The sequence below is a fragment of the Barbus barbus genome (assembly GCF_936440315.1).
Source record: "Barbus barbus genome assembly, chromosome: 50".
Classification (NCBI taxonomy): Eukaryota; Metazoa; Chordata; class Actinopteri; order Cypriniformes; family Cyprinidae; genus Barbus; species Barbus barbus.
Window position 1 is genome coordinate 11,309,510 of NC_136728.1, and position 25,355 is coordinate 11,334,864.

At 35.0% G+C, this 25,355-nt stretch overlaps 1 protein-coding gene across 1 annotated transcript in view; it reads right to left on the reverse strand.

Moving 5' to 3' along the window:
* The window catches only part of celsr1b (cadherin EGF LAG seven-pass G-type receptor 1b), a gene marked incomplete at its 5' end in the record, with an annotated part of 47,559 nt that overhangs the window by 4,342 nt on the left and 17,862 nt on the right, over positions 1-25,355 (reverse strand). The window contains 26 exons of the mRNA XM_079414825.1: positions 742-868; positions 979-1,045; positions 1,158-1,280; positions 2,507-2,681; positions 2,791-2,991; positions 3,072-3,198; positions 3,345-3,512; positions 4,510-4,720; positions 4,816-4,953; positions 5,036-5,219; positions 6,269-6,478; positions 6,617-6,711; positions 7,350-7,451; positions 7,808-7,991; positions 8,205-8,325; positions 9,544-9,685; positions 10,468-10,642; positions 10,728-10,841; positions 11,172-11,357; positions 11,480-11,646; positions 12,939-13,064; positions 13,318-13,481; positions 16,042-16,199; positions 20,200-20,288; positions 21,648-21,763; positions 22,949-23,171. Of these exons, the coding sequence (XP_079270951.1) occupies positions 742-868; positions 979-1,045; positions 1,158-1,280; positions 2,507-2,681; positions 2,791-2,991; positions 3,072-3,198; positions 3,345-3,512; positions 4,510-4,720; positions 4,816-4,953; positions 5,036-5,219; positions 6,269-6,478; positions 6,617-6,711; positions 7,350-7,451; positions 7,808-7,991; positions 8,205-8,325; positions 9,544-9,685; positions 10,468-10,642; positions 10,728-10,841; positions 11,172-11,357; positions 11,480-11,646; positions 12,939-13,064; positions 13,318-13,481; positions 16,042-16,199; positions 20,200-20,288; positions 21,648-21,763; positions 22,949-23,171 (3,893 nt within the window). The remainder of the gene's footprint in view (positions 1-741; positions 869-978; positions 1,046-1,157; positions 1,281-2,506; positions 2,682-2,790; positions 2,992-3,071; positions 3,199-3,344; positions 3,513-4,509; positions 4,721-4,815; positions 4,954-5,035; positions 5,220-6,268; positions 6,479-6,616; positions 6,712-7,349; positions 7,452-7,807; positions 7,992-8,204; positions 8,326-9,543; positions 9,686-10,467; positions 10,643-10,727; positions 10,842-11,171; positions 11,358-11,479; positions 11,647-12,938; positions 13,065-13,317; positions 13,482-16,041; positions 16,200-20,199; positions 20,289-21,647; positions 21,764-22,948; positions 23,172-25,355) is intronic.

Here is a 25,355-nt window from a genome sequence, read left to right on the forward strand (position 1 = left end):
TTATTATTTGATTACTATATATCCTGACAATTTTATCGATACAGGATTGTTGACTTCATTGTATTTAATTAAACATTTATTTATTTGATTTTCTTACAATTATGTTATTTCATTGTTATTAAAATAAACAATAAATAAAAAAAAAGTAAATCAAGCGATGAGATGAAAGGTATAATAACATGATCTAAAAATAACAAAAATATCAAATGAAATACATTCAAGTTAGAGTCAACAATGCTTTATTGATACAATTGCAAATTGCTTACATTGTCAACATATGTATGCATATATTTTGTTGTTGCTAATAAAATAAAAAATGCAGAAAGAATGCTTTCTTTATTTATGAGTTTTAGGACAATATAACAAAGAAGAAAACAAAGCAGAACAAAAGACAATATCAACTTAATAATACAATAGATAAAAATAATGATAATAATAAAATAAATGAATAAGTAACTAAAAGCATGGCTTAGCAAAAAAATAAAAATAAAAAGGGAAAGCACACAATCAATAAGACACTAAAATTATAGCTGAAAATAACAAAAAATGTTAGAACTAAGATCCACTCTACATCCAACAATAAAACATGTTCCATGATATTGCTTAAAAGGGCCCCAAGCTTTATTAAACTGGTTAGATGAGCCTCTTATAGAATGTTTCCAGAAAAAAAACTGTTAAGTAAATAAATAGATACATTAAATAAATGGTAAAAAAAATGACACGGCACATGACCATATCTACCTGTAAGCAGCTGAGGATGGCAAAGAGGTAGTGGAAGGACAACACATCACTGTTGACTGCCATTAGACCCAGCAGCCAGGTGGCGCTGATGAGCAACAGGAGCAGGAAGGCCACTCGAAGAGCAGAGCTGCACAAGAGCAAATGAGAATGATGAAAAAGATGAGCTTTTACCTGCTTCAAGCCATTTGTATTTCTGTATTGTTCAGTTTGACCTTTAAGCTTTCTCGCTGAACTTACATTGCTCCTGACTTTTCTGTTCGCTGGCGCCGTCCACACGAGGCTTTGGCTGCCAGCACAATTAGGACTGTATTTATCTGTTACACAAAGAGGTGCATTATTTACTCAAAACCAAATACATCAGTTGGGAGATGGAAAGGAAAGCAGCACTTCCACTGTGTTAAATAAGATTAAAATACACAAACTGACCAGAACTACTATGGAGATTGGTCCTGTGATGCTCCAGATAAGAGTGTCATAAACAGAGAGCCAGCAGAAGTCAGCGTTTCCATAACCCTGAGGATCCAAACCCACAGCCAGACCTGAGAAGAGACATCAATCAGCAACAAGATTTATAGGGGGTTTGGGTGCTTTTTAATTGTGTGAGTGTATATATATATATATATATATATATATATATATGTGTATATTACCGTACAGTAATTTACTGTACATTTTCTATTGATATATTTAAAATATATATAAATATAAAATTCAGCTTTGCATCATAGAAATGAATTACATTTTAGAATATATCAATATTCTAAAATGTAATTAATTTCTATGATGCAAAGCTGAATTTTCAGCATCACTACTCCAGTCTTCAGTGTCACATAATCCTTCAGAAATCGTTTTAATATGCTGATGTTCTGCACATTTTTGTAAAAAATCATGCTGCATTTTTTCAGGATCCTTTGATGAACACAAAGTTCAAAAGTTTGCCATTTAAAAAAAAAAAAAAAAAAATCTTTAGTAACAATATAAAAGTCTTTACTGTCACTTTTGAGCAATTTAATGCACACCTGCTGAATAAAAAGTATTAATTTCTTAAATTAATCTTACCAACCCCAAACTTTTGAATGGTAGTGTATAACACACAGTATATCCACATATTAGTGCTGTCAAATCGATTAATCATGATTAATCGTATCCAAAATAAACATTTGTGTTTACATAATATATGTTTGTGTACTGTGCATATTATATGCATATATAAATACACACACATACACAATATATTTAAGAAATATTTACATATATACATAAATATAAGTTACATATGAAGACTTTATTTGCAAATACAGATAACGCAATATTTTTTAAATTTCCAAAAATCATGTTTTTAATTATGTTATCATGTTTTTATTGTGTTTTATTGAGTTAGCTGTATTTTTTAGTTATTTTCTAACCTAATCAAAATAACCCAACTGCAGTTTGATTGAGATTAACTGGAATGCACAAAGAAATAATTGTTAAAAATGGAGTTATCTGTTTTTGCAAATGAACTTTTCATATATTTCTTCAATATATACATGTATGTGTGTATACACACACACACACACACACACATTATGTAAACACAAACTTTTATTTTACTTGTATTTTAATTATGATTAATCTGTTTGACAGGACTACAACATATATAATTTATACAAAACATGTTAACTATATATTTTACAAATAATAGCTTAAAAATATAGCTAGGTAGATGTGTCCTCTAGATGAAACTATGACCTGAGTTAGTGAGTGACTGAGTATCATACAGTACCAGTGATAATAGCAGGAATCCCCCAGCCGATGGCGTAGTAGAAGCGCATGTGGCCCTGGTTGATGTTACGCATCTCAGTCAGCATGCGATAGATGTGCAGCCCCTCCACAAACATCCAGGCAAATGCACACATGTACGAATAATGTAGCAGAATGGCCACGACTGTACATACAAACTACAAATCAGACAAGAAACAGAAATGTTTAGTATCACATAGAATTGTATAAGATAAAATAAAATAATACTGTTGATATTATAATCTAAAAACTCTCCAGACTGCTCACCGGACTGTCAGTCTGATTGATGCCAGTGAGGAAGATGAGCTCAGAGAGGAAGATGGCAGCCACCAGGTTCTTGTGGATGCTGTGTAGGTTGGAGCGCAGCTTGCGAAGAATGGCCAGCAGGAGGAAGGTGATGAGGAGGGCCACCAGAGAGGCGGACACTGTCGTATAGGTCACCACTTTCAGAGGTAGAACATCACCATGCTATGGAAAAGATGACAGAGTTCAAAAACTAGTTAGCTGGCTGTATAATAATATAGCCAAAATAGCTGGCTGTGTCTTACCTCTCGTTTGGAGATATCCATGAGGACAGCAAAGCTGGTCATATGGTTGCACTGACAGCTGATATGAGTCGAGTTTCTGAAGACTAGCTCACAGCCTTTAGAAGACCAGGCGCCTCCACCAGAAACCCTATCAAATAAGAGCAAGAACGACACAAATAAAATATATATAAAATTATAAATTAGTACCCTATAATAACAGAACAAGCAGAGACTGGTTTAGTCTTGCTAAATCAGAAAAAAATAATATAATGTGTTCATTCATTAAGGACTCACGGGATGGAGTGGTTCCAGTAGACACACACAGGTTTGGTCCTCTCGTGGGTCTCCAGGAGCCTGAAGTTCAGGGTGATGGGTCTTTGGAGTGGGGTGGGGAGAGGCTCTCCGTCCCTGTGGACCACCACGCTCACTACAGGAGTGTTGATGACAGGACGAGTGGGCAGTCTGGGAATGTGTAGAGCACCAGATATGAAAAAAGCACCAGAATGAAAAAAGACATTGTCATATCAGTACCATATTGGTTATTTGCCAGTATTAGAGATCTTTTTATTTATTTATCTGTATTGGCTGATATTTACAGAAGAATGGAGAAAAACATGCTATGCAATCTATATTATGAGATGCTAAATCATAATTACGCGATAAAATGTTGATATTATAAAATAAAAAGTCATAGTATAACATAAAATAGTCATAATTTTGACTTTAGATTGACATTTTGGCTTTTTATGCCATAATTGTGCCTTAGTTTACCATTTCGACTTTTTATCTCATAATTTCAATTTATTTCATAATTATGACTTGATATCTCATTATTTTTCCTTTTTCCTCAATATTTTCCTAAAAAAACTCATGTCATAATTTCAACTTTTTATCTCCTAATCATGACTTAGTTGGTCAGTTTTGACTTTCTGTCACATAATTATGACTATGTAATACTTATGACTGCTTATCTCATAATTTTGACTTCTTATCTCATTCTTATCTAATTATGTCATAATTATTATTGAGCAAAGCATGTTTCTTTCTTATGTGGCGAAAATAGGCCTCCATAGATATTAGATATTTAATTGTTCATGCTCATTTGCTCTATTTTTACATTTAGATGACCTTTGCTGTCATCTAACACTCACTTAGTTAATCTTTAAAGCATTTTTAGCAAATCTCAAAATAAATATAATTTTTTCATACTGTATATTATAATGTCACTGTGTCACTTTTAGCATTTAAATTGATCTATGTAGACAAAATGGTATAGACATTTAATATCGGCTATTTACCAGAATTTAAGTAATTACTGTTTCAATCCCTAATTACCGTTTCATCCCTAATTATTTAAATATTACTCATATGAATTGATATCGTTTTTTTAGCATTGCATCTCTTGAATAAGGAAATCTGTTGTTTGTACTGTATGAAAAATCCCAGGCTGAAGTGCTACCTAAGACTGCGGCGGTCAGGATCATAACTCTCTGGAAGGAGTCCACCCAGAGACCTGTAGATCATCACCATCACAACAGCAGGTGGATCGGGTTGTTCTGCATGGCGTCTTTTCTTATTGGATGGTGTTAAATCAACAGTATCTGATCTGTCCACATTGATAAAAGACTCAGTTGGTTCAATCTGGGCTGGAGGCTCTGTGGTAAAAGCATCTATAGTGTATAAGACATAATAAAGGTTAGAATTAAATTTTATCATTGCACATTTCCATGAATATTACTGGTCATATAAAGAAACAAGTGACAACCTCTGCTCTTTTTTGGCATGGCGAGCAGGTTTGGGAACAGGACAGATGACTCTAGGTCTTTTGAGTACACCTCATTAACTTCCTGAAATCGAGGAATCTTGTCTTGGTTTGCTGTGTCCAGAAAATCTAATGCAACAACTGGAAAATGATACGTATTTTTATATCAAACACTCAAAATTGAGCAGACCAGATGCTACAGGATGGAGAACCCAATACTAACTCATGTTGTCAGTGATGACGGTGAAGGGCCTCAGGTAGGTCTTCCTCGTGTTCTGTACCAGAGTGTTGGCGTACTCCTCAAAGTGGCGCAGCAGATGTGCCGTCCCTCCATCAGAGCGCTGTATCCTCTCCCAGTGCTCCTTGTTGACAGGGTCAAGGATGGCACTTCCAGCTTTAATGATGTTCTACCACAACAAAGAAGAGTAATGTTTATTAATAATGGACTATAACCATCCACTCTGGTTTCCAAATAAAATTAATGCAAATTAATTAATTTTTTAAAATATTTGTATCAATAAAATTAATCAAATAAAGTTAATAGACATATGAATATGTCTGAGAGTAAAACAATGCTTTCAAACTGGTTAAAGCTGGTCATTTATGTTCATTAGTTGGTTCAGCCTGGTTTAGATGGTTGAACACATAGATTACCAACTGGTAAGGTCAGTATCAACCAGGTAGACCATCTTGGTTAAGAGAGTTGGAGCTGGTAGGTCATCTTGAACCAAACAGAAATTTGACCAACTTAAGCAATTAAGATGATTTGACCAACTTAAGCATTTAAGATGAAGTTTCCAACTTCAATCAACCAACAAAGTTGTCATAAACATCTTTGTTTAGCTTTGAGAAGCTAAGGGAAGTGCAAATGAAGAGCTCAGGTGGAAGCCAACATCTTTGTCAATGCAATGAAGGACAGTTGGATAGATTTACATGCTTTCTAACTGGTTAAAGGTGGTCATTAGTTGGTTCAACCTGGTGTAAATGGTTGATCAGATGGATTACCAGCTGATGAAGCGAGTGTCAACTAGGTAGACCATCTTGGTTAAGAGCTGGTAGGTCATCTTGGACCAGCAACAATTCAGATACAATGCACCAAAAACCAATTTGACCAATTTAAGCAATTAAGATTTGGGTTCCATAAAGTTCCCATCATCAGTCAACCAACAAAGGAGTCATAAATGTCTTTCTTTAGCTTTGAGAAGCTGAGGGCGGTTCAGTTGAAGCTTAGGTGGAAGCCAACATTTATCTTCAATGCACTGACAGACAGTTGGATAGATTTACATGCCTTCTAACTGGTTAAGGCTGGTCATTTATGGTCATTAGTTGCATTGGCCATCTTGGTTAAGAGAGCTAGAGCTGGCAGGTTATCTTCGACCCATCAGATTAAACTTGAATGTGAAGTTACTAAAATGTTCGATTCTGGAAGCATGTGTGAAGGTTTTGAGGTCTATACCTTGTTGAAATCGGCATCATGAGTGGCGGTGAGCTCAAAGCCCTGCTGCAGACTCTCATGCTCTAACACACTGCCCAGCAGATGGTAGGCAGTCCTCACGTCATTCCCAAAGAGGTGGTCCGTGTCTTCGGTGGCAGAGTGCAGCAGGCCCGCAAGGATTTTTGATCTTTCTCCATCCATTCGAGAAGCATTAGCACGAAGATCCTCACTCTAACTCACACATGAAAGAGGAAATATTAGTCACTTCTCGGATTATGTAAGATGGAGTAGTATATTTAATAGTCAATTGCACTATTTCTTCCATGACTATAATTCCAACTTGAATCAAACAGCAAAGGAGTCACAAACCTCTTTCTTTAGCTTTGAAAAGCTGAGGGAAGTGCAGTTGAAGAGCTCAGGTGGAAACCAACCTTTATCATCGCTACAATGACGGACAGCTGTGCCTGTCAAACAGCAAATGAGGATATATACTGAAACCCTTCAACAATAATGTAATAAAAAGATGAAAATTCATACGTACACTACCAGTCAAAAATTTGGACACATCTACTTTGTTATTGTTAGTACAGTATATTTTTTAATTACAGTAAAAAAAAAAAAAAAGAAGAAAAATAACAGTTTTAAGATAAAATTTATTTAGTTTATTTGTGTATGTGTGTGTGTGTATATATATATATATATATATACTGTATAGTTTTATATTGAAATTAATTTACAATTGTATATTAAAAATTATATGAATAGAATTATTTTAAATTATATAATTATAATGGTCTACAAATATTAAAAATTTCTTATTAATTAGGGCCAATTATATATACTAAATTATATAACTATAACTGTATATTCAGAATTATAAACATAAATTAAAACAAAGATTATTGAATCATTTTTTGCAAGAAGCTTCCAAATTTACTTCTACTTCAAAATTTCACGTTTAATTCAACTTGCTACTTGCCAGTTTTTTATAATTATTTGTAAAATTTACTAGAAATTTCTATTAGAAAATAAATTTTTCAATAAAAAGTTTGTCCAACTTTTACTTGTTTGTGTAAATTCTTGATTTGATTAAAGAGAGTACCACTGGATCCTTTGGGGCAGTTTGTGGCTGCAGGGCCACCAAACATGGTGCGGGGCCACCAGATACCATCTTCAAAGGCTTTTGGACAACCATCATAAACCACTAGATAACAAAACATGGAGTGAGAGTGAGGGAAAAGGAGTTAAGTGCCTCTAACAAGGCTTGTTTCTAAGTCTTAATGATAAGACCTTTCTAGGAGCCACAAATGTCCATTATTTCTAAACCTCAGAGCAGACACTCAATGCTGACATGAAAGCAGTCTGCTTATGACTAGAGTGTATTACACTTACATTTCATCATACAGCGCTTGCAAATATAAGCTAAAATCGAAAACAGCTTTCATATTTTTGGCCTCATTTATTCAATTGTCCAAGATATTGTCAAGCATTCTGTGAGCAGTTTTGAAATGAGGTTAACAACAGTTAACTGATATGCTGGCCAGTTGACAGCACACATACCCACACATCCCCCGACTGTCACCTCGGCGAAGGGGTTGTCACAACGGTTGCACTGACGACCCACCACACCCATCTTACAAGGGCACTGCCCCGTTACAGGGTCACATGTCCGAGAATGCGCTCCAAGGTGAAAACACTCACACGGGTAGCAAGTGTCTGCACCAAGAGGCCGAAAGTAATTGTCCTGAAAAAGAGAGGATGAGAAAATAATGGAATTTTGTGAGCATGAACCTTAAATTAATATGGAAAAAATCTTACTGACCCCAAACTTTAAAACAGAAGTGTGCTTAACAGAATAAAAGCTACTTGGTCCAATTTATGTGAAGTGCTACTGTTGGACAACAACTAGATCTGGTTTCTTTCGAGAATCTGGAGCATGTGATCACTTGCAGCTTACCTTGCAGCTACACTCTCCTGTGGTTTTATTACAGTCCCGTTTGAAGCCTTTGCTGACATTGCAGTTACAGGGCCCACAGGTCAGGTATCCCCACCAGCCACGAGCACAAGGTTGGTCCCCTCTGTGTGTGCGCACAAACGTCAAAGTAAGAGTGAAAAAGACAGAAAAATACAACAGTACAATAGTGCCTCGCAAAAGACAGTTTAAATTTCAAACTTCACAGAATGAGACTCAAAACAGCTTCTATTGGGGGCTGAGACTGATTGGAAGTTTGAAAAGGAGGGCATTTGCTTTGAAATTGGACATGAATTTCTGCTGTAAAATCAAAGCAGTCGATTCTGACTGCGAGGCAAACACGAAATTGCTTGTGTGAAAGCCATACATCATTCTAAGCTTTGTGATCATTTCAAAGAGAATCTTTTTATGGTAAAAGAAAGGAGCAGAAACTAAATCATTTTAAAAATAGACTATTATTTTAGTCTCTTTTTTCTACTCATGGAAATTCTTTTATCTGTGTTTTCCTAATATTTGGAAGAAGAGTTTAGATTTTTTTTAAATGATGATTACAAGTCGATTTTTTTACATTTAAAATAAATTTTATTTTTAAAACTTTGCTTTTGTTTTTTTAACTTTAGTTTATCTTTAACGGATGAAATACTGGATAATTCCAGCAGTCTGAGATTTATTTTACTTGTTGAGTTTAAACAAAAGCCTTACAGTGTGGGCGTCAAAGACATGTGGAATTACCAGAATTAAAGAAAACACCAGAATTAAAGGATCATCCTAATAATGCCATCACAAACACTGCCAGCGTCTGCTATCACAGTTTTCGCCACTTACTAAACCTTGGCAGTTCATGAAATAGACCATCAGACAATAAAGCTTTTGTCAGTCAGCGTGTGTCAGCAAGTACCAAGATTTAACTAGAAGTACAGTGATTTTCTTAATCCTAACCAAATCGAAACATTAAAGGAGTAGTTCAACCAAAAATTAAAGTTGTGCAATTATTTCCAAACCTCTAAGGCTGTGTTTTTTGTATATGCAGTGAAAGTCAATGGGCTCCAATGTTGTTTTAAACCCCATTGACTGTAACTCAATGCCCAAAAACAGTTGAAACATATACAAAAATATCTTTTAGGTTCCAAAGAAGAACTTTTTTTACTCAAGGGAATGCAAAATGGTACATTTGGTTGCTTAAAAAACTACCAGCACATCTTTGTTGAATGAGCTGCAAGATTTGAGGCAGCATTCATGTATGAAAAACAATTTGAATTTATATCCCTAAACCTTAGTATGAGCCATATGAATGAATGAATCAAAGATACAGAGAGATACTCACTTGTGCTCACAGTACTGGCCATAGTAATTGTGTCCACACTCACAGCTGTAGCCACGTTTGGTGCTGGGTTTACGAACACAGGAGGAAGTGTGTTCACAAGGGTTCAAGAGACACGCATCCACACAGTCCCTGCCGAAATAACCTGGGGAACAGGAAAAGAGAGAAAAAGAGTGCGTCAGATTCAGAAAAATAGATACTAATATCTTAAATCAAACTCCAAATGTCTAATTTATAATGTTATAAATAATTTATTATTATTATTTTTTATTATTAATTAAGATTTTTTTATTTTATTGAGTGAAAAGTTGAAATTAAAAATGGAAATAATGGCATATTTTATTTTCTTATTTTATTTGGAACAAGAACTTGAAAGTAAAGTATGATAATATACGCAAAAAATATTTTTTGAAAGAATATTTGAAAGAAGTTAAAACATTTATTCAGCAAGGATGTATTAAATTGATCAAAAGTAACAGTAAAGGCATTTATAATGTTACAACACATTTCTGTTTTTGTTATGATTTGTTATTCATCAAAGAATCCTGAAAAATGTTTCACAGTTCGTACAAAAAAAAAATACAAATTTTCAACACTTGGTAATAATAATGTTTCTTAAGCAGCAAATCAGCATATTAGAATGATTTCTGAAGGATCATGTGACACTGAAGACTGGATAAAGGGAAAAGTGAGACTGATCATATTAAATCATATACAGAGGCCTCTAAAAATCTTGTTTTATTACGATTTTATGTTGTTTTTTATTGCAAAATCTAATTTTATTGAATACAAATGTGAAATTCTAAGTGTACTTTTGCTTTAAACTACATGTAATTTCGATTTAAAATTTGTCTTAAGCTTTTGCACCCCACTATATAAAATATACTCTAAAACTTTTTAGTAATTTTGTAGCACTATTGGTGTTACCTGGCTCGCAGACACACGTGTGGGATGCCCAGTTGTCTGTGCAGCGGCTGTGAGATGGACACAGGTTGGACTGACACGCATCGGGTATTTTACATCCGTCTTTCGCACGGATTCGAGTTGCATGCCGTATGTTGATGTTGGCAGTGTTGGTGGAGGTCTCGCCCATTCGCACACCCTATGAGATGACCACATGATGTACCCGTGTGAATAAGACAATGCACACCTCCAAACAATGTAAATGTGTGTTTATGCGAGTATACCTGCATGCAGCCAGTAAATCCAGCTTGCACACTGCCGTCTTTCTTAAGCAGTCCACCGATAAACAAGTTCCTCAGTTTAAGCCCAGGCAGCTCATTACCGATCTCCACTGTCCTCTAGACAACAAAACAATATAATAAATCAAAACAATATCATAAATATGAGTGTGAAATAAAAAAGTGTAAAAATATCATAGAATTGTGTGTATTTAGAGTATATAAAACGCTTCAGCAGCTATAGTAAGTCTTAGTAAGTTGTAAGTAAATTTGTGTCTTCCTTTTTCATTTTAAGTTTTGTTAGTTTTAGTTATTTTGTTGTGTGCTTTTGTCATTATTTTTTATTTTATTTAATTTTTTTAAAAATATGTCAATATCAGTTTTATTCTTTTTCAGTTTTAGTTAATTTAGAAATGTTATATATTGTAAATAAATACTGAAATCATATACCTGAAACATGCCATAGTCCAAAGACACAAGAGCCATATATTTGATGTCTTTGCCATCTTTTCCACTCTTGAGCTCGACGAGCACATGGTGCCATTCACCGTTATCCACGCATATCTGAGGAAAATCTAAGAGCGCCACTTGTCGGACCCCCAGAAACACCTGGAACCGAAGGTGTCTGTTGTTCACCTGGAAATACAAAATGAGAGGCTGAGAAAACTAATACAAGTCTCATTTATCTGCTATATTATAGCAGGCCTATCATAGAAAACAGGATTAAATGCAGTGAATTACTGAAACACAATACTCACCATAAAACTAATCTTGGAAAAATCTCCAGCACTGGCCTGCAGTAGAACGCCTGTGCTTTTTCGGGTGCGAAACATAAGACCCATGTACCAGGGAATGGTGATGGTGATGTCGGTCTCGCTCCATGACACCAATGCGTGGCCATCGAAATGCAGGGGAGCAGGCATAACTGCAGAACGAAGACCATCACACAGTTAGATAACATCCAGACTTTAGTTTTTTGGCATTCCCTCCTGTCCTGAGGCACAAATAATCACTATCATTCACACACAGAGGAATGTTTCCCAGTCAACCAGGAGATTTCTTAATCAGGAATGTGAAACGTTCTTCCACACGAGTGTCTTCAGGGCAAATATTTTACTTTCTCTATGTGAGGGCTGAATAGTTACCATGAAATAAAATAACTAATTTTGTGATATAAGATTTTGATCATATTGCCCATCCTTAGGCAATATGATCAAATAAGACTGTTCAATACTCTGCACTCTTTGAACACCATCTTGAACACCTCTGACAGTGCTCAGAAATGGCTTAAAATCATTTGTTTTTAAACCACAATGCTTAAAAATGCATGCAAACGGTAAGTTTTCATAATCACATAGCACAGCAACATCACATGAATGTGTAATAGAGACGTAATAGAGATGCAATAGAGACGATAGTCCAAAATCTTTACTTGTTGACAAATTTCTACCGGTTAATCATGTCATATATCGCCCACCCCTAGTTGGGTCTTCTCTTCAGTTTTCCTCAATTGAGATTTTAGACCTTCGGCAGAGAATAAGACTGCCCTTTTTGGAGTCCTTGATCTCAGTATGCTGTAGATGTATGTTAAAGAGTCGCCTGAATGCTCTTCAGAACCTCTGCTTTTGTATTTCACTAAATAAAGTAATTTAGTTTCAGGGCAGACATGAGGGATTTAGATCAACTTGCATTGGCAGTATTATGACTTTTATGTTCTTTTGAAGTCTCATAACATGGCATGACTCCTCCATCCAACTGATAAGCAAAAACAATTCGAAAATGCGGGTTCAACCGGGGTTCCCTACAGGAAATTAGGTCAAACTAAGCTCACTGAAAATGTTAAGCCAGTTGCAATTCGCGCTCTCAAATCTTAACTTACTGTTAAAAGATAATCTTTGTGATTAATGCACTTACTCAAACAGGTTTAGAGTGGAAAAAGATTGTGACATAGAACCTGTCAATTCCTGTAGATGGAAAGAATGATAGAATGATAGAACGACAGAATGATAGATGGATAGATAGATGGATAAATAGATAGATCCTGTTAACAGCTAGGTACGAGTCATTGGATTTGTGTGCACATTGATATTTCATGGAGGCCAAGGGCAAATCCAGGCAAAAGATGGGAGGCGCCTCTATGTGTTTGTGTCCATTAAGCAAAATCAAGTCAAAGGAAGAATGATTTAGAGAATCAGTAGAAAGAGAGGATTATCTTACCATGTTCACAGTTCTTTCCTCCATAGCCTAATGGGCAGTTACAGGTATGGGTGTTCCATCTATTCACACATACGCCTCCATTCTGACAAGCAACCTGGCTACAAAAGTCATGTTTTGCCGCACAACCTGAATAGAATGGGAAAGCACACTTTAAATATTAGGGTTGGAGTTTGACACCTTAATGGAGAGTTACAAAAGAAAGAAAAACAGAAAACAGTGCTGTGAAAAATTCTCATTTAAAAAGGTCATATGCACATTTTTTTCTGTTGTTTATGTACAATTTTTGGGGAGGTTGAGAAGGAAGTTGTGAGTTTTAAAAGTTAGAGTTTGGAAGAAATCAAGGAAGATTTGTCAGGATATGAATCCTACAGTTTCTAACCTGCTAAGGTGCCATTGTTGGCAATAAAACTGGCCATGTCTATGGGCTTGCTGTCAATCGTCAGGTTCCTAATGCAGCCAACAAAGTCTCGGTTCTGCACAGGGAAATCCTCAGGGAGATTTGGGACGCCACCCAGGAGCAGAGGTCCTGTTAGATCCAATGACCTGCAAACATACACACAGAAAGATCCCTGAAGCCATAAACAGTCCCAAACATTCTCCATTTTTAATGGCTTAACACATTCATAAGGTTCCTGTCTGTGCTAAACTGAAATATTCAGACCTTGAGGCCCATTGGGCAGAAAATAGATGACAATGTGTTTAGTTGCTCTTTTATTGTATCTTTTTGTCCTTTTTAAAAAAGAGAACACAAAATCCCCATTCTCTCACTCCTCCATCTCCTTTTGTGTATTAACAAAGACAAAGAACATATTGCTTTGAAAAAAACATAAGGGCAAGATGGTGACAAACCGGCATTTTTTTGGTGAACGATAAAAATTTCTCTCTCTCTCTCTCTCTCTCTCTCTCTCTCTATATGTGTGTACGTGTGCATATAGTATACTATATGTATTACTAGTAAATATTATTAGCATCAATAATACTATAATACAGAATTGTATTCAACGAGAAAAAACTATCATCATAAATAATGTTAACATTCTCCACACTATTCAAGTAAAACTGTTTCATGTTGACTTTAGGAAAACATTTCTTCTTTTGGCTTTTGGCATTCACTTCTTTTGTTGGCTTGTCTGGGTACCACGAGTCAAAATGGTATAAGAAATAAATAAACAAACAAACAAATAAATACATACATATACATATATATATATATATATATATATATGAGTGTGTGTGTATATACTGTATATATATATATACATATATATATATATATATATATATATATATATATATATATATATGTACTGTATGTATGTATTTATGTAATTATTTGTTTCTAAAACCATTTTTAACTTGTGGTACCCAAATAAGCCAAAACCCATTTGTATGTTGTCTGTTTTTCAATAAAAGGTTCCAGGTTTTTACATTATTTGACAGAAGCAAAATGCAGTTAATGCCCTTCATAGCCAAATTTCTTTTAAAATAAATTTTTATCCAGCAACATCTGGCAGCAACAATCATTTCCATCATACATAAAAAGGCAGTGAGATTATGAAAATAATCAAAGAAAGGTCTTGAAAAAAGAGAGAGAGCCATTAGAAAATAAAATGTGCAAAGCTATTAAAGGGAGTGTGTCTATTTAAGTTTTATTTAGAACATTATTTTGTTATTTCTGCTTTATTGTAGCCAGATATGATGTGATTTTGTATTTCAGCATCTGGGCTTCACATTTTAGTGGACTGCCGCAGTGTATATCATCTACAATTATTATCTTGATCCATAAATCCATGTAGATCTGTGGGTTTATGGGTCAGCACTTACTGCGAGCATATGGTCTGACCCCAGCAGTTGCATTTGAGAGGCTTTACAGATCATATCTCCACTTATCTCAGATGGAGCTCCACCATCTCATACCGCTCTGTTCTCCACACACAGAGACAATTAGCCTACAATGGCAAATCCCAGCTGCAGATTATAAAGCCCATAAAACTGGTTTGACATGCGACAGAGTGCAGATTGGAGGAGATTAGGAGAAAAAGATGGAGCTGAGTGTAAGTGGAGTAGCAGAATGCTGTGTAATCTGCTGTAATGATCAGCTATTCAACACCCGACGGTAGTTAGCGTGCCTTCGTGCGTTCAAGTTCCCCATCCTGTCACACTCTCCCTTTCAGTGAACAATACCATGCCCTGAGGACTTTAGATGGTGGAAACATGAATGAATGTGGGAGACGGAGCGAGTGTGAGAAGAAAGAAACAAATAGTGCAACTTGTTAGGCAGGGATCACAACAAACATCTTAAGCCAACATGAAATCACAACTGAGACTATTTACATCAAAATTTGTGTTTTGTAGATTTTGCAACCCATTTTAACAAAAAAAAAAAAACATATAACAACACTAGGTACTATCCCAACCAAACATTCTATTTCAAAAGTCTGGCAATCCAGGAAATTTTGTAGAAATCTGCAGTCGACATTTAATTTAATATATTATATATATATATATATATTATATAATAAATGGGGGCTTCAGTAAATGTTTCCTCTCTTACCGCGCACAATTAATTTTTTTTATTTATTTTTTTAAAACATTTTTTGTTATAAATAAATAAATAAATACATACATAAAAAGTAAGATTAGTTTCAATAATAAATTATTTTTATTGCTAAAATATATTAATAGTATTGATATAATGAAAATCATCATAAGAATAATATTTATTTCTTTACTTACTAATTAATATATTTTTTTTTTGTTTCATGTTGACAGGGCAAAAATTTACCAGTATTATCTTTCATGATTTATCACTTAAGTATTTTAGAAGTTATGTCTAGCCAGAAAACAAACAAACAAATAGTAACCCATTATAAAAGTAAAATGAGTAAAAATTCTCATATTGACTTTATGACTAAAATGTTTCCAGTCTTTATTTAGTTTTGAATTTTATTTTTTAGTTATTTGATAAAAAACAAACAGACAAATAAATAAATAAATAATAGTATTATTATCATCAATAATATTTTTTTAAAAAGTTGAATATACACAGTTTCACTCTTAAATATGTCACACTACAGGAGTAATATAGGCTGAAAACACGTACTTCTTTTGGCCTGTTTGGGTGCCACGGGCTGCACAGCTGTAGTTCCCAATCGGTCCACCGAAACGCAGAGCCATGGCCACATCACACTCATCGACGGCAACCACAGCAACCTTTTCCTCAGAGGGGCCATGAGGGATGCCAAGACGCCCTATATTGGGCTTGAATAGAAACAAATTGAAATGCTAAATGGGATGGTAATAAAAACTTATTTTTGTTAACTGACAGAAAAAAAAATATTTTATAGTAGGTCTAGTATAAAAATGTTATTCACAGTATCATTATTTTTCACACTAAAATGCTTTTTTTATACAAGAAAATACAAAGCTGCTTTTATATTGATCTGTTTAAAAAAAAAGTAATGTAATGAAGATCAAACGTCACCATTAAACCTTTGTTTTAAATCTTCTTACATCCTGGCTAAGAGTCTCAAAGTTTGTGTAACTGAACAGCATCTCCATTCACACCTTTGTGAGTTTGGAGATAATAGGTCTTGTTTGTCTGTAATCTTTGACATGCAGCATGAGATGACTGTTTACCACTCTGTGACATTCTGTGGCTTTCTCAGCTCATCTAATTGGATTATGCCAACGAGATGCTGGCACAGAGGAGATACCAGACAAAGAGAGCCCATCATTTCATGTAAAACCTCCACAGAGACCCAAACTGTTTCCACAACACAGCCAAAATTTGTATTATCATCTGGCAACACCCTTCCACCACGCAAGAGGTTTTTCAAATTTTCTCAGCTCATTAAAATTGATTTTGTGGTGCGTATATATGTGCTGAGTTGCTCTTTGATGTCTGCCCTGTGGTGTTAAAAAATGTCTAAGTGACAGTTTGGTGTGATGTGAACATCACTCGCACCTGTTCATTACACCACTGCAGTCACTACTCAGACTCGGATGTCTACTAAACTAACTAACTAAATAAATAAAATAAAAATAAATTTAATATTATATATTGAAACTACAAGTGTGCTCTGACTGTCTGACTTTACTAACATTTTACAAAAAATTCACACATTCATAAATTAGATGGTAGTTTTAATATTCCTCTCAGTTTCTGCCAGACCGCAGAGATGAATCAGGCAATGTGAGTAGACTGCTAAACTGGAATGTAACTGGAGCATTCCTACACACTGACTCACGTGTCGTGGAATAAATCCAACTAGTCAAGGCCTGAAGCCAACTGTTCAGTCAACATCAGTCATATAACTTTAAAAATGGTGTGAAAATCTTGTGAAAAAAAAGGTTTGAGACGCCTTGTAATAGACCGAATACCTTTCAAATATCAGGTTTCTACTGCTATTAAAGTGGTTGTATGTCTCTATTTCAATTTTCATCAGGTGCACAACAATCTGTAAAGCAAAAAACATTATGAAAAGAAAACTGATTCAGGATCAGAGTGCTGACGGTCCTTAAGAGGACCGCAACTCAACCCTCTGCCACTCTTAATGAAGATCCACTTCCATCGTAACGCCATGATGATCCCACAATCTTTCTTGTCTCGAGTCCACTGACGAAAATTAACTCAGTGACAAGCTGAATGCCCTCAGGAACAACATGCAGACAAATCCTGACAACAGCTATTAACCTCCAACCTTGTAACTCATCAGCCTTTTTGTTTCAAAGTTCAAAACAATAGTTAATAGATCCTGGGGCCTACATGTGAGGTTTTTTTTCCTTTCCAAATGTATTATTTTAAGGCAGAAAATGTATGTTCGGTTTGGGGTCAGTGAAACCCAAAAGGCAGTAATAGTTTAACATACTTGACTGTTCTTTAATGATATTTCTCAATCATATATGAGAACTAACTATAAACAAATTTTAATATCACGATTCGCACGTGATAAATTAATCTTCAAATTTTCAATATGTCACAACATTACTGTTTTTAACTGTATTTTTGATCACTTAAATGAAGTCTTGGTGAAACTGGTTAAAATAGGGAAAAAAAGGTTCAAATAAACTATTTTTAAAAGTACATCATTGGGGCCTCTGTGACTTCAAACATAAAAACAGTCAGTCTCTAAACAAACCATTAAGTTTAATAGACTGCCAAACTGTGAATCAATGTTTTTTTCATCATCAAATGATTGTTTGTAAAAATCGCAGCAGGTCACCACTAGTTGGGACACTTTAAAATGAGGAAACCTGACACTTCAAAGCGTCACTGCATTACAGCTGCGTCCCATTGCGTTTGCTTATTATTACTCAAGGTAAATATCTGAAAGTGTCTTCAAAAACATTCGAGTCATAGACAAAATAACACACAGGACAAACAAAATAAATCAAAGATCAATAGGGAAAGCAAAAGATCAATGGGGTCAAACAGAAGTTATTTACATCGTTTTTGAATCACCATCTCACAATTGCTTAGCAACTGAATATTGTTAGAAACTTTTGAATGTCAAAATACAGATAGATTTTGTTAGAATATAAGAGATGGATTTCCGTGCTTGACCACAACCTTACCATATGGACGAGGCTCCAGATGGAGCAAAACTTAAAAAAGCATATTCTGGAGATTTACAATAATAGACTGGGGCGTTTTTATGTTTAAGAGCAACAGAAAAAAAACGTGTGCCATCTGGCGCTTTTAGAAACTCAGAGCGTTATTGTAGTCCCGGATTAACTCAACAGGGGATCAGCTATTGTCTGCGTTCCCCATTGGACTATACTGAACTTGGACTCTAAGTGACGGTCTTAAGGGGGAGCTACGGCCACAATGGGGCAAACACGACATACGCATGGGGAAAAGCGGCGTTGAATCTCAATAGACGGCTTTAGGGTAAGTGTTAAGTGTTTACAAGTAAATGGTGCTACAATACAATAATACACTCGCTAATTTACATGCTATATTATATTAGATACATTCTGGTTGCAGCCACTGGTATTAATGACTTTCTTTTTTAACTTTTTTAGCCTTTCATCAGTTTAGTGCAACTTGTGTAGAGGATTAGAAAAAAAATCAAAGAAATTATGGACCCTCAAAAATAGAAACCCACAGCATGCTGACTGTCATCCCTCAGGGACAAACGTTTCTTTCTGAAGAGACTTCAGTGAGATTCTCTAAAGCTTCACTATGATTCAATTCAGGAATACTGTGACAGACTCAGCTATGTTCTTTATGAACAAATACTGTTTTAAAGTTAGGCAGCATGGAAATAAGGTTACTAAAAGGTCACTAAGGAACATAAGAAGGGTTGATGAGAGCTTAATGTATTCAAGCAGAATTAATTGCTCGTGTAACTACAATATGGTGAGGTATTTGCAATTGAGCAACAACAAACAACAAAACACTCAAGAACTATTTGTTTCAAAACACGAAGAACAAGAATTTAATACCGTATTATATAATACTAACACTATGTGTTACAACATACTCTTAAAAACGAGACGCTGTGTAATGAGATGCTTGGGTAAAAGACTAAACGCACCTAGCTTTTGGCCATGTAACATGACACATGATGTATTACACACGCACCACACTTCATAAATGCTGCATCTCAGCAACTGAAATATGAGGGTCTGAAAACTGAACGGGATCAAAGAAGCAGAAATACAAGCTGTTTCTTTTGACTGCAGTTCTTAGAAGATGCTGTGAACTTTGATACAGCCAGAGATGCCGCTGATATCACGTGTCTTCTTTCATGAAATATGGACACACTGATCTCATCAAGAAACACACGACTTGTGAGGCTCTGACTTTCTCTAGCATAGGACTAATAATCTGAATGAAGTGCAAATAAAGTGATAATGGACTTTAACTGAGGGAAAAAAACTAGTGGTGATTTTAGCACACATTTCTAATATTTCTAATATTCTACCTGATTTGACCGAAAATAATTATTTTGTTAACATATTCTTATGGAAACTATATTTCAATAACATAAATAAAACCAGTTTTAAAACCAAATTAAGCATTTTTACACACTCATTCATGAAGCACAGACAGAACAAATTAGTGTAAATTATTTGTAAAACTATTCTTACAGAATGCGCTGTCGTATTCAATTCAATAATGGATTTAAAAATGGATTCGTGAAAGATTTACACAAATTTCATGATTTCATGAATAAGCCCCATTGGTTTTGCTTCACTGACCTTCCAACCAGCTTTCATTCTTATTGTGTTCAGTAGGCTACAAATGACTTACCTTGTTGTAGTAATGTAGATGTACTGTGTGCCATTGTCCATCACTAACCCCACCAGCTACAAATGGAGTCACCGTGGTTTTAGTTTCTCCTAAAAAGAAATAACAAGAAAGAAGAATTTTTGCGGAAATTCAAGATAATCTAAGATAAAATCAAGTAATTCTGCTAGTGATAATTGGATAAGGAATTTTTTATTTTTTTTTAACATCTATATATATATTTCATGACAACAAAATGAATATAAATACACAATAAAAATTATATTATTAAAATAGGCCTAAATATCATATAAATTAGAAATACTACATATATATATATATATATATATATATATATATATATATATATATATATATATATATATATATATATATATATATATATATATAGCTTAACACTTAACACAAAATGCAATACAATACAATTCCCCATAGCAAAAATTCCAAACTAATTAAATGGCTCCAAAGCACCTTGAGGATTTTCATTTATGTGGCATTTTTCCAGTCTAGTGGACAAAATAAGTAAATCATTATCGAGAAGATAATAGTGTGTCAGGACCCATGACAGCACTTTCCCTCAGTGCATACAATGTCAAATATCTTAGCTGTTTATTTTTCTCTCCGACTCAATTATGTTGAGTGATGGCTAGTAAGCTGGGATGGACCTTTGATCTATGAGGGTTCATAATTTACCAGAATCGCTGTGTTGTTTGATGTTTTACATTCCAGGACAGTGGAGGAAATGCCTTTCACTGTCTTTATTCTCAGCTCATGTGGACGGGTGACCCTCAGTGTTGTAGTAAGATGTAACAACCAGCTGTTTATACTAAGACGCTCTAGGGATGAATTCCACTGTCGTATTTCCTTTGGAAACAATTCTGATCCGTTAAAGAGACGGGACGTGGTATTTCACGCTCACTGACTGGACAGTAACTCTTGATGTGTGAGGTTTGACAAAACAAAGGGACAGGTAGACAGAGGAAGTGTGATTTAATGCTCTTTGGCCACCTGCTTCCTTTGGCACAGCTCTGGACACATCCATGCGCACTTATGTTTGAGGTATGACACTCAAAAAATTAGCTTTGTTCAGATTCAAATCTGACTAAAACCCATTTAGTTGTTTGTAGTTTAAGCAGACACAAAAACAAAACAAACAAACAAAAAAAACCCCGAAATGAGACAAAACAACAAAAAAATAAAATGACACAAAACAAATTGGATCCAATACAAAATATGTAGTTTATTTTAAAAAAATTAATATGTGACCCCAATATCTGTAATATCATTAAAAATAAATAAGTCAATAAATGAAAAAAATTAAAATGTATTGGTTTCTTGATTTTTTTTTATTAAACAAAAGCACTGGGTACTGTTCTTAAAATTTAAATGATTATTTATAATTTTATATATTTACATTATTTATTAAAACTAAAATGAATTGTCTTACTTACCAGCAGAGAAGGTCAGCTGGATTTGCTCTCCAATAATTTCAATCGCAATGAAATCATGCCTTTCATTAAACCTGCCATTATATAGGAGCATGGCGTTTCTCTCCCTTGTGGCAAACCTATGAATGAAAAAAAAAAACTTAATGATGACCATAATTACAGTAGCTTGTTCAATTCAGACTTTAATGCATAATAATTAGCTTGTTCAATTCAAAGTGTAAAATAAGGATCCACAGGCCATTTAAAAAAGTTTCATAAATTAGTTTTAATCTTCTAATTTATCATATTTTAATCAGACATTCCATTTGAATAAATATTCATTTCTGATCCACAGATCAAGTGCAGGAAAAAAAGCTCAGGAACGTCCAAAGATCATTCACAACACAAACATGCAGGCTTGACAGAAGAATAAAAAAAGATAGGGAGTGGAGGAAAAGGAAGTGATAAAACCTGCCAAGAGACACAGCTAGAGGTAATGGACGGGGGAAACTGATACTCTAATGTTTGCCAACCTCTGGTATCTCAGTTGGCCCTGTGATGCGGGCACCTGGGATTTTTGCAGGGAGAGGTGTCAGATAGCACATGGCAAAGGGGCAGACTCACAGGAAGTTTGAACAAAGATGCCTCACCACACGCGGCATCCTGTTTTCATGTTTGCCATGAGAACAACTCATGTGGTTGATATGTGACGGAGTCTAATTTGCTAAATCGGTTATATGGTAATTAATAAATGCCATAGTAAGTGAGGAGACGTAGAAAAGGTTAAAGAGGTATTTACCCTCACAATTTTTTTTTTTTTTTTTGCAGGACATTTTTCCAGGACACAGCATGAGAATTAGATGTAACTAACTAAACGTGACATAAAAATATATAAAATGAAATAAAACAATTTTAAAATAAAAAATATATAAACCGAAACTATCAAAACCTAAAAACAAAAACTGAACTGAAATGTAAAATAACATTAAAACATTTAAAAATAACATTAAATAGAAACGTATTATTTTTATTCATACAATCGATCATTTTATTGATTATTCATTGAGATCTTTTTTAAAATAGTATTATATTAATACCATTTATTATTGTATTTATTATTTAGCATAAGAGCTTTTTATTTTAATATTTCTTTTAACATTATTGTAATATTTATTATTAAGATATTTTTTATTGTAATACTTAAAACAATAAGATTTGAAAATGCTAAATAATAACCCTTGGAAGAGATATTGTTGACAGGAGTGTTAAGTGCATGGATGGGTGTATAAACTGATGGATGGGGTAACTCTAGATGGTTTACTTACGTAAAGGAGAGGGTGAAGTGGAATCTCTGCCTCATGCCTCTGAAGGTGATGAAGGACTGGCCAGGGAAGCTGCGTGTGGTCATCTCGCAGTAGGGCTTCTCATACTCGCCGTCAGGACACTGGCACAGGAAACCTCCCACCAGCAGGTCCACACACCTGCCTCCGTTCTTACACACATCAGGAACACACTGGCCTGAACGCGCATTCACCTCACAGCGCTCTCCTGAAAAGAAAATACCCAAGATTTTACTAATCTGAAAAACCTTTTTCTATTATACATTTCCTTATTGTGCAATGGAAATGTGTCATGGATGTTAAAGGTTCTTCATGGAACCATCAATGGCAGAACCTGTATTTTCAAGAATATAAATAAACTCTCATTCCAGCCATGCAAAATGAGGTAATAAACCCACCTTTCATGCATTCACTGACACAAACTAAGTGCAATTCATCTGTGGAACTCAATTTCAGAAACTTGTTCTCTTAACCCAACCTTCTAACCCAATCACTTGAGTGAGCTTAGTTTTAGTCCCGACAGGACAATGGCTTCCAGTTCTGTCTAAACGAGAAGATTTCAAAGAGACCATTGAGCGCCATGCTTAGTGATTCCAGGCGGGCCGCTGTGCTCACTGACTAAGACTAACCTTTGTTCATGCTCTAAAGAAATAGTACCACTGCCAAGCAATGGAAGAACAATGAAAGAGCCCTGGTGGTCTGTAAGACACCTGTTATGCTCCGCTAGTCTCTTGTAACGTGACATGAGATGTGGGGTGAACCAATGACGACTCGCTATTGGAAGATGCCGCTAGCAAAAGTGACATCATTCATATTGTTACAGGTAGATGTTTGCCAGAGGGATTTATCACTTTGATTTTTATCACTACATACAATTCTGAGACTGATTTTAGGGCATTTGATCAAATTAAGATATAATTCCTGAAAAACACAGCTGAAAGTAGACTGCTTTTGCTTTATATTGCAATATAAATCTGATAATCTTGTTTCCAGAGTGTTTTTTTAGCCCTGTTTTCATACGTGTCTGTGTATGTGTGCATTTTTGCCACACCTGTTGACAGCAAGTGAAATAAAAAATAAAAAATAAATTTGGAATGGAGAGTAGAATTAAAAAGAATTTACCTTCAAAGAATTCTATAGCCATACCAGAATTACCAGAATAATTGTTTTAACAAAACAAGTAGTTTGTCAAGATAGATATACAGATTGATAGATGATAAATAATTATTGCTTTCTAGCCTTAAACTGTATTTAGCATTGAAATATAGTTAATTAAAAAAGACAACTTACAATGAGTTATTTAAACTGTTTTTAGCATATTTGTGGGAAATTGTGCATGACTGTTTCATCTACAGCTTCATCCATAAATCATTCATTGACACATTGTGATTTTGTTCTACATTTTTAAATTTTAGCAGCATACTGTGAGTATCTCATATTCACCACATTCAGCTTCCTCAAATAAACAGGATCCAGAAATAATCTTCTGAGGACACATTTTCCACTGACATAAAAGTTGTTAGAATTAGACAGTTTGTCTTAGATTATATACCAATTTACCCATTAGATTATATACCCATTTACCCATTAGATTATATACCCATTTACCCATTAGATTATATACCCATTTACCCGTTAGATTATATACCCATTTACCCATTAGATTATATACCCATTTACCCATTAGATTATATACCCATTTACCCATTAGATTATATACCCAGTGGAGATATATTATCTCCACAGACAATTTTTACTTCTATTTGTCACTTTCTATGTGTTATTTTGGACCCTGTGTGTATGTATCTAGACGTGTGTGGTTTGCTTTCACCTGAGATGGACATATCTGCACAGGACACAGAAACACGCCGGTAACAATCTCCCCAAAAATCCATCACTATGCTGACAAGCGCAGTAGCCTCAGAACAAACATCTGAGGTTTGCTTGGAGGACTTTACCTTGTTGCGTTTGTAATCCTGTATCTCTGATTCCTGGCCAGCTCGGTGTGCGCACCATTGTGTACCTGCCATTACCTTGACAAGATCTGGGCCCAGAGGAACTATGTCGACTGGGACACACAAAAGAGGTTCCAAAGAGGTAATGATCCAAATGTCGGTCAGATAATCCCTCATTTCGGAGGAATTACAGGGATACATTACTCTGTAATGAGAGAACCCCATGAGAGGAACTACTGAGGGCACTGTCAACACCTCTAGTTATGACCACATACTACCTGAGGGCTTGAGAGGGCAGAGGTTCTCTACTCTTTACTGTAGTCCAGAAACCTGAGCTGACAAACAGACAGAAGCTGTCAAAGTGAATGATCCAGTGCGGGAACTCTGAACCTTGGGACTGAGGGTCTGGATGCCATTCCTCCTGTCAAATTTACACA